Raw genomic sequence first — 13909 nt, 5'->3', positions numbered from 1 at the left:
CTGTTAGGATGTGCTTTGTTTACAACATCTCCACGTGTGGACAAGTTATCAAAGCTGACAAAAGAATACAACGGAAAGAAAGAGTAACTGGGCTTGTAGCTTTCTTACCGCCTTTCGCAATGTAACCATATTAATAATAATACTGCATATTAATAAATAATAACAGACTTCCCTTTGTGGATGAAGGCCTACATTCTGCCAGACACTGTGCTAGAAGCATGGCGTGTGTACCAACAGCTCTAAGAGTTGGCAATGGCTATTCATTCCTGTTCTACATAGGATACAACTGACGACAGGATTAAAACCCAGATCCATCTGACCACACAGTCTGTGTCCTTTGTGCCAATTCCCAAACTCTCCAGACTCTGCCCCCATTTCCAAACGCTGGCCTTCACGAAGGCACTGGGGCCATCTGAATGTGCTTAATGAAACCAGCTGGCATCGACAAGTCAGGGAGCACAGAGTCGGCCTGCCACAGCCTTCGGTGCTGCTGACCCTTGGCGCACAGAAGGGGCACAGGAGCACCCGCTGGCCTGGCCGTAGCAGGAGAAGGCGTGGGACAAGTCAGTCAGAGCAAGTGCATGCAAGTGCTTCGGGTGCCGGGAAAGGGAAAACTGGCCCTTCCCTCGCAGCCCACTAAAGGACCAGCAGTACAACGGCACGTGCCCAAGGCTGTACATAAACCAGGGCTCCGACTCACGGTACAGTCGTAGAGAAACGAAACAGACAGTGAGCGTCAGAAGGGAAGACTGCACTTCCCCGGGGACCCGAAAAGGTGCTTCCTGTCCCAACTGTCAACAGAAAGCATTCACATACAAAAACATGACAACTCACACGATGCTAATTTCTAAGGGTGAGAAAAGAACCCAGTGATCAGCTAAAGAGAGGAGAAAAATGACAGACATGGAATTTTATAAGGCTTATTTCCTCTCAGTCTTTGATCTACCTGTTTCTGGTTTTCTAAGAATATTTTCCACATACATTTTATTTCAAAACCTCCTCTCAATTCCTTTTTCTCCTTCTGTTTTCGTCAGCAACTAGACCGATCCTAAACTTGGCTTCACAATGGTTTGTCACAGGGCAAACAACACATTTTTCTGCAGTGTCAATTGTACTCGACAATTTTGGCAAAAATTTAATCTTCTATTGAGACGGCAGTTTGCTTTCCACACTACCAGGGTGACCACAGTCCACTGGAGAAGTACCAGAGTCGGACACTTGGTTGTGGCCACCGACCTTTTAAAAGCATTTGAAGAAGTTATAGAGGATGCGTGCAGGGAAAGCAGAGCGGGAAGTGACCAAAGCCACATGATGTCAGTGGTTCGTTCATCTGTCCATGCCAGATGCATCGTGGAGAAGGCGATCGGAACGGCAAGGCAAAAACCAGCCAAAGTCAGAGTGATCAGGCTTGTTTGGGATCCCTACTGATTAAAGTATTTTAATAAGGGAAAAGTCTACTTTGCTCATGATGCTCTTTAGCAGCACACTGTTGGGGATATCGTGCTTCTCAAAGCTCCACTGTCCCACGAACAAAGCAGGTAAAACATGAACTGGCCGAGATCGTTTTCAAAGTTGGACAAGTCACAGATCCAGTGACGGGAAAACCCTGTGCAGGAACTCCCTACCTGGAAAGCCGGGTCAGTCTGGAACCCACCCACCCAACCAAAACTCTGGAAGAACTGAATAGCTCTTCAGCAGAGTAAAGGGGGACTGGAAGAAGGAGTCAAAGGGAAAGATATCTAAGTTGGCTTTATGGAAAAAAATTTTTCTAAGTGTCGCTACAAACTGTCCAATTTCTCTTCTGGTATTTATGGAACAGGTAAAGTAAATAAGTAAAGGCCTTGTTAAAATTTTTCATTAAAGTTTAAGGTCATGTTTTAAATTTCCTTTTCATTAGACATATTTTCTCTTACAGTAAGTATGCCTAGTAATCCCCATTGTTTTGTAAGCTCACTATTTTAGAAGGTTTTTGTTTTTTGTTTTTTTGTTTTTTTCATTTGCCAAAGGAATCTTGAATTTATCTTAGAATGTTTGGGGAGGAAAAAACCTTTTGATATCATAAAACGGATTCACATTAAGTGAATATTTATTTTTGGCGGTACATATTCAAAATTAATTTAAACTTTTTCTCTGATTTAACCAATTATGAATGGAAATAACAGTCTGATTGGGGTCAGTCTGTATCAGATTAAAGTCTGTATTAATAAGAAAGCTGACATATAGAAAATAAAACTTGAAAATTCGAAAAAAAAAGGGCACTTGAAGAAGTTATAGTATTCACAAGATAGTGATTAAAAAGGTTTAAAAAAAATCCCCTCAGGAGAAAAGGTTATAGGAAATAGACATATTTCATTTGCAGAAGAGGAGTCTGATAGGTGACCACAGGATTTTACCAAGAGTCAGTTCATTCTAAGCCAGAGAACAATAAACAGAAACAAAAGTAGACATGACTGAAAAGCTTTTCAGTTGCTGGGGAAGAGGGCAGTCACCTCCAGGAGGAGGAGAGTTAGAGAAGACGCAGTTCCTGAGAAAGATGGAAGAACAAGAAATGGAAAGTAAGATGACCCAGATTCCAATCCTGGTTTGGCCACTATGTTCACGTCCTATGATAAATTGACCAAACTCTCTGGGGTCAGTTCCTCTCACCTTAAAATAAAAGAAGTGACTTAGATTAGAAGCTTTCTAATGTTTCTAACTAAAACTCACAGTAGGAAGTGCATGCTACGCTGCAGCCTGCATACGTATAAATGCATATCCACATAGATAATATAATCCACATGTAAAGCTGAGAAGTTCTATGAAACAGTGTTCATTACTACCACTGCTACCACCACCGACACGGTAACGTTTATTATGCGAAACACTCTCTTCTAAATGCTTTGGATAAACGTATTCTCTTAATTCTCACAAATCTGTGAGATGGGAGAGGTAGATGCTATGGATATTCGTATTCTACTGATGAGGAAGAAGAGGGACAGAGAGACAGAGGGACAAGTCCCAGGTCATATAGCTACTAAACAGTATAGCCACAGTCCAAACTCAAGCAGTCTTGCTCCTGAGTCTATGCTTTCAACCACGACACTGTATGACTCCCTTACTTGTTGTGCTGAAATCCAATATATTCTATGCTCTGTCCACTGCTGCAATCAATAACTGATTTCACTTCCCACTAATGGGTCACAACTGGCAGCCTCAAAACCGGGGGCCCTAGATGACCCCTAGCTCTCTTTCAGCTCTGGGGTTCTCTGAGGCTTAGTGGAGATCAGATAGTTCTTTGTCCTGAAGGATTTACTCTAAACCGTCTGAGCTATGAGTTAATTTCCAAATGTCGGACTGAAAAAGCCACTTTGCCAGTATCCATAGTGAAGGGAGAAAGGTTAATGATCAGTTTCCTTATATGTAAAAATTGAAATGAGCTCTTAAATATCTTCTTGCTTGTAATTCTAAACCTTGTATTCATGAGTATGCATACCTCACTAAGTTTCCGGTGTAAATTCTGAAACTCACTGAGCCTTCTAGGGACAGTCCAGTTCTTAGTTTCAACTCCGCCAACTTCTTGTAAGCTTACCATGACAAAGTAACAGGGCATTTGCTCACCATTCTCTTCTGTAACCTTGGAAAAAACAGACACCACAACAACAAAAAGCATGGTTAGCGGATGTGGTAGGCAAGATTTCTAAATACTCCCCAAGATTTCCCACCCCTTGGTGGCTACACCCTGCATCATCCCTGGAACTGTGAATATGGTGTCCATTCCTGCGATTAGGTTATGCTATATTTGACAGCTGACCTTAAAGAAGGGAGATTACCCGGATGGGTCTAACCTAATCATACAAGCCCCTGAAGAGCAGAGACACTCCCTGGGATGGTAGGAGGACAGGAAGTCAGAAAGACAGGAAGCGCAAGAAGGACTCGGCATGTGGTGCTGGCGTGAAGATGGAGAGGGGCAGGTGGAAAGGACGTGGCAGGGCCTCCGCTGACAGCCAGACAAGACCTCAGGTCTACAACCGCATGGAACGGAATCCTGCCAACGCCCTAAACGAGCTTGGAAGTGGCTTTTTCCTCAGAGTCTCCAGACAAGAACTCAGTCTGGCCAATACGTTGCCTTCAGCCTCGGGAAACAATGAGTAGAGGACACCGTCATACGGTGCTGGACTTTCAACGTGCAGAATTGCGAGCCAATCAGTGGACACTGTTTTAAGCCATGAAACATGTGGTCATTTGTTACATATCAAAAGAAAATTAATATAGCAGACTTAACATCCTAAGTGTATTCCTTTGAAAAAACAAGTTAACAGAAAGCAAAAAGGTGTAAGATATGCTAAAACCTGTCTCAGAAAAGGATAAAGCCTTCCCCAGTTTAATTTCTGGATTCAACAAACCATGATTTCAATTTTCATGAAATTTTACATTGAAAGATATACATTGAAAGAAAAGATTTCCTCTACCTCCCAACTTAGATAATTCATTCAGACACACACACATACACACACACACACACACACACACACGATATCATAATTCAGAAATAGGCCATTATTATACTTAACATAAATAGATTAGAAACAAAAAGAAAATACTGAATTTAGGCTTGAATTAGTATCATCAATCAAATTAGAGACAAAGAGTCAATAAGAAAGGCAAAGGAAAGAGACACAAGACACACTGAGCACCCACGGAGCCCCGTGACGTAGGACCATTACCCCACTGTGAGGATGTAGGAGGTGAGGACACACACAGGGTCTCTGGACTGTCCTACGATCACACAGCTAGTGTGGGTGTCAGCCAGGATCAGAACTCAAGAGAATCTGGCGCGACGTAGATACATCTTCCACACATTCCCATGCAGGGCTGCCTTGCAAACTCTGGCGGTCAGGTGACCCTTCAGGGTCCATTGCCATTATCTTTTCGGTGACCACGGTGCCACGGCGAGCTCCTGAAGCTGGCCGTAATGGGAGTGCTCACAAGTACCAAAGAGCCGGTGCAGCACCCAGTGAAGCACTCCTGTCGCGGGTGTGCTTTCAGAGCTGCTCTCGGAGAACATGAATTGCGTGCTATCCAATCTAGAGGTGAACTTAGGGTTGTGAATCTTAAGCAACCCCCACCCCACCACCACAGAGAGCGTGTAAAGACACCGGGCTGATGGGCAAGACGGAGAAGAACAAAGATAAAGTGTACAAACAGGCCCTTACAAATCTAAGGAGTTAAGTATTTTCACAAGCCGTTTGAAATAATAGTGGAACAAAACATTAACACTGTGTTCCTCATGATCTCGTTATTTGTGTGGACCTGACCTTCATCTCCAGATTTCCACATGACTGATAGTAAGCCAGGTGGGAACAAAGAAGTTGTCAACAGTGGAAATGCCTATATGCATCACTCCTTGAAGAGAAATTCTTTTTACAGACAAAAGGGATACAGCATATTCTGGAAATTGATACCCATATCCCTCAAAGAATAGCAAAATATTTTCTAAGTCAAAGCAAAAAATATTCATTATTAAAGATCTTAGAGCAATTGAGATTTAAGTAATTGAAGTCAGCAGAATGGAACAATCAGAAACACTTAAAATTTTTAATTTTTCACCACCAAATTTCAAATAGTGCCCTTCCGTTTTATTTCAACCCTCAATGGCAAAAGAAAATGGCAATTCAAGGACATTACCTGTCCCTATCTGAAAGGTGCTTACAGTTCCAGTGAACAAGAACAACCTGAAATGGAGAGAGATCAGATCTATGCCAGGCAGCTCTAGTACAGCTCACAGTCAAGGGTAGTAAGACAGAGCGAGAACAGTGAGGAAAGAAGGGGGCAAATGCAGTCTGTAAGAGCAAACGTAACTTTTCTATCCTCAACCTTAATTCTGGAGGACAGAATCTTGTCTTATAAAATCATACTCATTTTTAAAAATTTTTTAAATGTTTTTATTTATTTTTGAGAGAGAGTGCAATTGGGGGAGGGACAGAGACAGAGGGGAACAGAAGATCTGAAGCAGGCTCTGCGCTGAGAGCAGCAAGCCTGATGCGGGGCTCCGAACTCACAAACTGCAAGATCATGACCTGAGCTGAAGTCAAAGCTTTGCTCAACTGACTGAGCCACCCAGGCACCCCGAAATCATATTCTTTTTTATTATTTTTTTAATGTTTATTTATTTTTGAGAGAGAGACAGACGGAGTGCAAGCGGGGAGGGGCAGAGAGAGAGGGAGACACAGAATCCAAAGCAGGCTCCAGGCTCTGAGCTGTCAGCACAGAGCCCGATGCAAGGCTTGAACCCACAAACCATCAGATCGTGACCCGAGCTGAAGTCGGATGCCCAACTGACTGAGCCACCCAGGTACCCCTCCAAAATCATACTCTTAAAGTAAACTTGGAGGAAAAGCAGTCACCTACCTCTCCACTGGTGATGGAGGCTTTCCACATTCCGAGGTTCTCACACCACCAATCTGTTCTTGCCATGTGCAGCTGTAGGTCCGTGCGTTCTTTCTCTATTAGAATTATTTCCTCCTTCAACTTGGAAACAATCTGCAAGAGGGAAAACATCCTGAGAGTTACAAAAGCGCTTAAAATGCTACACAATTCAGCAAAGTAGCAGGGTACAAAATCAACAGACAAAAATCAGCTGCGTTTCTATACACTAACAACGGACAATCCAAAAAGGGAATTAAGAAAACAATTCCATTTACCATAGCATAAAAATAATAAAATATTTAGGAATTAGACAAGAAGTGAAAGATTTCTACTATGAAAACTACCTAACACCGATGAAAGAAATTAAAGATGACAAATAAATGGAATGATATTCAATGTTCATGGATTAGAAGACTAAGCACTGCTAAGATGTCAATATGACTCAAAGTGATCTACAGATTCAACACAATCCTTATCACAATGCCAGTGATTTTTTTCCTGCAAAAATAGAAAAATCCATCATAAAGTTCACATGGAATCTCAAAGCAGACTGAACAGCCAAAACAATCTTGAAGAACAAAAGTTAGAGGGCTCATACTTCCTGATTTCAACACTTACTACACAGCTACGCTAATCAAAACAGTACGGTACTGGCATAAAGACAGACATATAGACCAATGGAATAGAACAGACCAGCAAGAAATAAACCTTTGCATATACGGTCAAGTGATTTTTGACAAGGGTGCCAACACCATTCAATGGGAAAAGGACAATATTCTCAACAAACAGTGCTGAGAAAACTGGATACCCATAAGCAAAACAATGAAGTTGGACCCTTACCTAACACCATAAATAATAGACAACTCAAAATTCATCAAAGACCTAAACGTAAGAGCTAAAACCATAAATTCTTAGAAGAAAACACAGGGGGAAAGCTTTAGAACACTGAACTGGTAATAACTTCTTGGCTATGACACAAAAGGCACAGGCGGCAAAAGAAAATATAGGAAAATGGGACTTCATAACAATTTAAAACTTTTGTGAAAAGAATACTACTGACACAGTAAAAAGGCAACCCGCAGAATTAGAGCAAATATTTACAAATCACATATCTGATAGGGTACTAACATCTAGAATATATAGAGAACTCTTAAAACTTAAAAACAAAAACCAGCCTGATTCAAAAACGGGCAAAGGACTTGAATAGACATTTCTCCAAAAACATTCTATAAATGGCCAAAAAGCACATGCAAAGATACTCAATGTAACTAATCATTAGTGAAATGCAAATCAAAACCACAATAAGATACTACCTCGCACCCATTAGGATAGTTACTATAAAAAAAAAATGAAAAACAACAATTACTGGTGAGGAGATAGAGAAACTGGAAACCGTACACACTGTTGGTGAGAAGGTATAAAATGGTGCTGCCAATATGGAAAACAGTATGGAGATTCCTCTAAGAATTAAAGACAGAATTACTGTCCCAGCAATTATGACCCAGCAATTTCACTTGTGAGCACATGCTCCAAAGAATGGAAAGCAAGATCTCAAAAATGTATTTGTACCCACGTTCGTGGTAACATCATTCACAAAACTTAAAAGGTGGAAGCCAAACCAACATCCACTGATGGGTGAACGGATAAACAAAATGCTGTATGTACACGCAATGGAAAATTGTTCAGTCTTAAAAAGGAAGGAAATTCTCACACTCGGTATAATACCAACGAACCTTGAGACCTTAGGCTAAGGGAAAGAAGCCAGTCACAAAAGGACGAATACCGTATGCCTCCATTCATGATGTATTTAAGAGTAGTTCAATTCATACGAGGTAGAAAGGAGAAGGGTAGTTTCCAGGGGGTTGGGGACGGGAGGATGGAAAGTGTCATTTAAGGGGCACAAAGTTTCAGTCTTGCCAGATGAAACAATTTCAGGAGATGGGCGGTAGTGATGGTTGCATAACAATGTGAACGGACCGATGCTGAAGTGTATACTTGAAACGATTAAAATGGTAAATTCAGGTGATGTCTATTTTGCCACACTTTAAAAAAGTAATTTAAAAAAAAGAGAAAGCATGCTCATCATCCCCTTGGACCTCTTTCATGAGAAAACCTGTAGTTTGAGGGCAGAAGCTTTGCCTTAAAACTCTCCTGAACATGCCAGCTACGAGGACTCTTTCCTTTCTCAAAAAGCCTCCAGGAAGCACTCGTAGCCTAAACCTTGTCCTGCATTTTATTACCATCAGAGCTGTGACCACCCTGCTTCATTTTCCTGTGAGGATATTTTGGTTCCACAATCAGCATGTTTGCTCCCTCCTTAGGAAGGCTGGCAGCTCTATAGGTCACTGGTTCTCCACAGTGACCAGCAGAGCATCATGCATTTACTCATCACTTATGTTGCTGAACACACCCTCAGAAAGTGCCAGAGGAGGTCAGTTTGGCAGACTGAAGAGCACCAGCCATACCTGTAACAGAGACATCTCCCTGTTGGGTCGCCAAAGACGTATAAACACAAAGCAAAAAGCCACGCCACTGCACGGGTTTGAGAAATGCCAGCTGGGGAGATGCTGTTTACATTTTTAAACTTTCCAATTCTGTTGGCTTTTAGCAAAACAATTTATTTCTTGTGTCCTTCTGTGAGGTTCTCTAAATTGTGACTCACAGCATTTGAAAGAAAAATAAAAGTAAGATGATTGTCCTTGAAAAGTTAATGTACTTCCAGAAATGGGTCTGGCACAAGGAAGTGCTTTGCCCTCTTCTGCAAAGGTACCTACCATAGGCAAGCCAGGTAAGAGAGCACAGGGCTGCTCACCGCAGATGACCGGAGAGAACCCCAAAGCACAGAAGATTAAAAACAAGTGTTTTTCGGGGCGCCTGGGTGGCTTAGTCGGTTAAGCGGCAACTTCAGCTCAGGTCATGATCTTGCGGTCCGTGAGTTCGAGCCCTGCGTCGGGCTCTGTGCTGACAGCTCAGGGCCTGGAGCCTGTTTCAGATTCTGTGTCTCCCTCTCTCTGACCCTCCCCTGTTCATGCTCTATCTCTCTCTGTCTCAAAAATAAATAAATGTTAAAAAAAAAAAATTAAAGAAAAAAAAAGTGCTTTTCTAACTCTATACTAGATGCAAAAAAGTAACCACGGAGCGTACAAATACAATTTTTTTTTTTTAAAGAAACAGTGATGCTTTGCAATATAAACTGCAACTACTACTTATCAGATCAGAAAAATGGAAACTTTCAAAGACAACCTTGAAAGTGAAAGAGTTACCTTCTTGTCAGGTTTTGGTGCATTTTGAATAGAATTTAGAGCTTGCCTTTTATATTCAAGTTTCTCATTTAGTTCTCGTAGTTTGTTTACAGCAAAACTGGCTTGTTCATTAATCCGACTGGTGCCTTCATCTACAGCTTCCTCACCAGCCTCACCTCCTGGGTCCTGGGGGAAAAAGTCATGTGAACCACACTGTCTTAAAACGATGGACTATTCAGCAATGAGTACCTAGCATACAGGTTCTAGATCATTACAATACACTTAGCCAAAGTACTAGATTCCCCTAACACTTTGTGGTAGAAAGTTCAGAGGCAGGCTGCTTTTCCTCAGCAAAGTGCCAAATCAAAGTTATTTGGAACCACAGTAACTGGCATTGAGGAATACAATGAAAGAAAAAACATTTAATAGCCTGAAAAACAGGGCAGAGTGGGGGATGGATTCCACACCATTATTTCCCAAATGGTACACCCAAGGGAATCTGCATGGAACAAGAAAAGGCAACTGAGTTATCTGCCTAACTCAACCTGAGTGGTCTGTGCCTAATCTTGGACAAAGACACAGAGATGTGTATGGCTTCCTTTCGGGCTCCTAAGAATATTCTAGAAAACTTATGCTAAGTACTTTTAAAATAAAATTTCCAGGGGCACCTGGCTGGCTCAGTTGCTTGAGCATCTGACTTTAGCTCAGGTCATAATCTTGTGGTTCGTGGGTTCGAGCCCTACATCGGGCTTGCTGCTGTCAGCACCGAGCCCACTTCGGATCCTCTGTCCCCCTCTTTCTGCTCCACCCCTGCCTGCACTCTCCCAAAAATAAATAAATATTAAGAATAAAATAAAAATAAATAAATAAAATTTCCAAATTCCCACTAGTAAAAGTATTTTCGGTATACACTTTGTTCAGTCCCTCCCCTGAAGATGTATTTCACAAATCAACAGGTAGATCATCTTATGAGTTAAATGGTTAAGATTTCAAAGTGCCTTCAGATTCATACAGAACTGCAGACCTTTGAAAAATCTGGATAGATTAGCAGCAGACAGCATATAAAACAGACCTGTCAGCAGCAACAGCATGTAGGACAATGGAAAGAAGTCCTGAGAATGATCTTTTGCTTTATTATTCTCCTTAACATTCTTCCAGAATTTTCCTTCTAATTTTTATTAATTGAAATAAACGGTAAAAGAAAAAATTTTCTTCAAACAAGAATGAAGTATTAATAACCCTATAAAACGAAGCTCTTTTTTTAAATTTTTGTGCGGTCTTTCAAACCCTTGTCCAGGAGTGCATTTATCATGACATAATTGTATACCTTATATACATCCAAACAGGTATTCTGTCTTTTCCCTATAACTTATGATGCTGCTTATTTTCAGGGCGTTAATTACTCTTCAAAATTAGAATTTTTATGGCTGCATACCATCCTATGAATTGATGCTACCCTGAGGCGTGTTCCTACCGCTGCTCCTGCTCTGGGTTGACTCTGCTGGTTCACCATCCCAGAGGTACTAAAACAAACTCCACAGTACATTACCTTTTCTACCATTTAGTTATTGCCTTAGGGTGAATTTCTAGAAGTGGGATTATTGCTACAAAGAGCAGAAGCGTTCAAAAGGTCAGTGATACATATTACCCTTGAGTCCTAGGTGAAGCTGGATAATTTTTCATATTTGTTTACTATTACCTTTCATATCAACTGTCAGTTCAAGACTTTATCCAATTCATCTATTGGGTATTGACATTTTTAACTAATCTGCATAACCTCTTTTACAGCATTTACTTATTAACCATTTTAATTTCTGAGGCAGAGAGAGAACACGGTTAAACTTACCAAAAAACATATAAAAAATAAAAAAAAAGCAAACTGATCTTAAAAATACAATGGGTGAAGGGGAGTGGGACATAGAGGCTTTTAGTTATGGAATGAGTAAGTCTTTGGAAGAAAAGGCACAACGTGGGGAATACCGTCAATGACATTGTACTAGCATTGTACGGTGACAGGTGGTACCCACACTGATGGTGAGCACGACACAACAAACACAGACGGCGAATCGCCATGTCGTGCGCCTGAAACGAATGCAACATTGAATGCTACCGGCACCTAAATAAAAAAATACACTGTGTTTCCAATTAATGTCAACAAACAAACGATGCTTATTTATATTTTAGGGGTGAGGTTTGGGGAAATAAGTATCAGTATCCTTATCTGCATAGCTTTAATCAGGAAAACAATTTTTTCTTTGACACTCAAAAGTCTATCAGCCAAAAGAAAGTTCCACCGAATGAAGAATTCTTCTTGTGCTGGAACATCACCATCACAGTAGCTAGAAATAGTGTGCCATAGAGATGAAGTAAACAAACTTCAGTTCTAATAAATTGTATCTGATGGGGAAAAAAAGATGCAATGACTAAAGACTTTTGGCCCTGTTGGTGGTGGAAGACACAGAAAGTGTGAAGAACTAAGTAACAAATCTTTAAAAAGTCTGAATGAGTGAATTTAACAACAGTTCAGAGACACCAACTTCTAATACCATCAAGAGCAAGCACTTGATTCCTCAGAGTTTGAGATATAACCGGGCAGAAAAAAATCCAAAACTAATTATTAGCTTTCTATGTAGGGTGACTGTAAATAAAACATTTTGTGTTTCTTTGTACCTTCACAAATCGTAAAGCCCTCTAAACCTTTAGTAGTAAATGAGAGATGGTAAATGAGAGTAGTAAATGAGAGATCTCCCAAATGATAGTACACTTAGGAGAATCAGACCCAAGTGAGGTGTGGCTGAGCAAGGTTTCTTTCAGAGAATCTTACTTCCATCTGATTTTTTAAACTCCAAAATACTTCTTGTAACTGCCCCCCACATCCTCTTCCTCTCCTCACTTACCCATCCTTTGTCTCTTCTCAGACTAGACTAAGTTCTACTGATTCTCTCATCTGGCCTACACCACCTTGCGGACTCCCTGTCCTCGCTTTTCAGGAGCCACACACGGGGTGTGTCGCAGGTAGAGACAGGGCTGGGAGGCTGCAACGCGAGGAAGTGGTGGTCAGTTGTTCAGAAGAACAAGGGAAGAGTGCACGAGTTCTACTTACGGTCCTGCATATTAAAAGATGAAGAGGTGCCCCAAATTTGCCTAAACAGTACGTGTCCGCCTGATCATATTCGAAGCTTAACCACTGAGAAGGAAGGAGAAAATTAAATGTGACTCACCATTTCATCCTTGCCGGAAATCAAGTGCGAGCCATGTTTTTCTTCCTCTTTTATCGTCAATTTCTCATACAGGTCACTGACAATAAATGAAGGGTAATACCTATCCTTTAGGGTCTCATAAACATCGCCCTGGATTTTGCAGAACACTTCAATACCTTTATTTCCTACAAGACACTGCTGGATTTCTTTGTAGAGTGCTTTTTCCACAGGTATTTCTTTGCTTTCCACAAAGAAATTCTGGTAAATTTCACCAACTAATTGCGGGATTTCATTCTGAAAAGACAGGAAGATGAAAAACAAGAAAGGTAAGAAATATCATCTCTGACAAAAATATTTTTCTTCTGAATTCTCTCCATCTTTAAGCTGGAAGGAAGACTGCTACTGGTACCAGTGGGGGTCGTTGGCATGCGTGTGCACAGAGTCAAGGGGTAAGAGTCTGGCTCCTGAAAATGAATACTTTATGCTGAATAGTTAACGAATATAATTTCTACTAAATGCTGGCAGGGGAAAAGTGGGAACAGTTCTCGTCTTGAAACGGATTCCTTCTTGCAAATCTGAATTCCACAGCTCAGTTATCAGCTAAATTCAATTTGGCTTTAAAAAATCTAATATAAATAATTGGAAGTGCCATTTTTCACTCCAGAAGTCATTATTATGTAATTTAAGAAAACAAGAAAAATCTTCTCCAGAATGATGATGTATTGCACTATAATCAAGCTTATATTAGACAGCTTACTCTTAAACATCATACTAAGGTCACAGCCAGTCTGTTTCAGAAATGCAAACATCTCTTCTGATTAACATAACATTTATATTTCCTCTGAAAACATCTCATTAATTCTAGGAATGTTACACAAAATCTTCAACAGGATTAAAAAATGAAGACAAACAACTCAATGAATATTGTGAATTTAACAAACATCTCAGAACTTTTACACCCAAATTAGTGTTGTTAGGTCAAAATAAGGCTATTTCATGAAGCTATATACTTTTATTGTACTGAAATCTTTTAAATTGTTTCCAGGAGTTTAGGAAAATTCT

At 40.6% G+C, this 13909-nt stretch overlaps 1 protein-coding gene and 1 pseudogene across 3 annotated transcripts in view; one reads left to right on the top strand and one right to left on the bottom strand.

Moving 5' to 3' along the window:
- Window positions 1-13909, bottom strand: part of SNX25 (sorting nexin 25) — a 131334-nt gene that overhangs the window by 17500 nt on the left and 99925 nt on the right. For 2 of the 3 annotated variants that reach the window (XM_019422270.2, XM_019422271.2), the window contains exons 9-12: window positions 12869-13141; window positions 9669-9833; window positions 6388-6519; window positions 3473-3613 (exon numbers count right to left, since the gene is read on the bottom strand). In XM_019422270.2, coding sequence (XP_019277815.2) covers window positions 3473-3613; window positions 6388-6519; window positions 9669-9833; window positions 12869-13141 — 711 coding nt within the window. Of the gene's footprint in view, window positions 1-3472; window positions 3614-6387; window positions 6520-9668; window positions 9834-10760; window positions 12045-12868; window positions 13142-13909 lie in introns of those variants that run through there. The other variant, XM_053900844.1, reaches the window with a different exon arrangement.
- LOC128776491 (28S ribosomal protein S17, mitochondrial-like) lies at window positions 1312-1811 on the top strand (annotated as a pseudogene).

Source organism: Panthera pardus, unplaced genomic scaffold, assembly GCF_024362965.1.
Source record: "Panthera pardus isolate Hobbes unplaced genomic scaffold, ASM2436296v1 HiC_scaffold_13, whole genome shotgun sequence".
Classification (NCBI taxonomy): domain Eukaryota; kingdom Metazoa; phylum Chordata; class Mammalia; order Carnivora; family Felidae; genus Panthera; species Panthera pardus.
The sequence above is the reverse complement of the archived record's forward strand: the minus strand, read 5'-3'. Positions and strand labels throughout refer to the sequence as shown.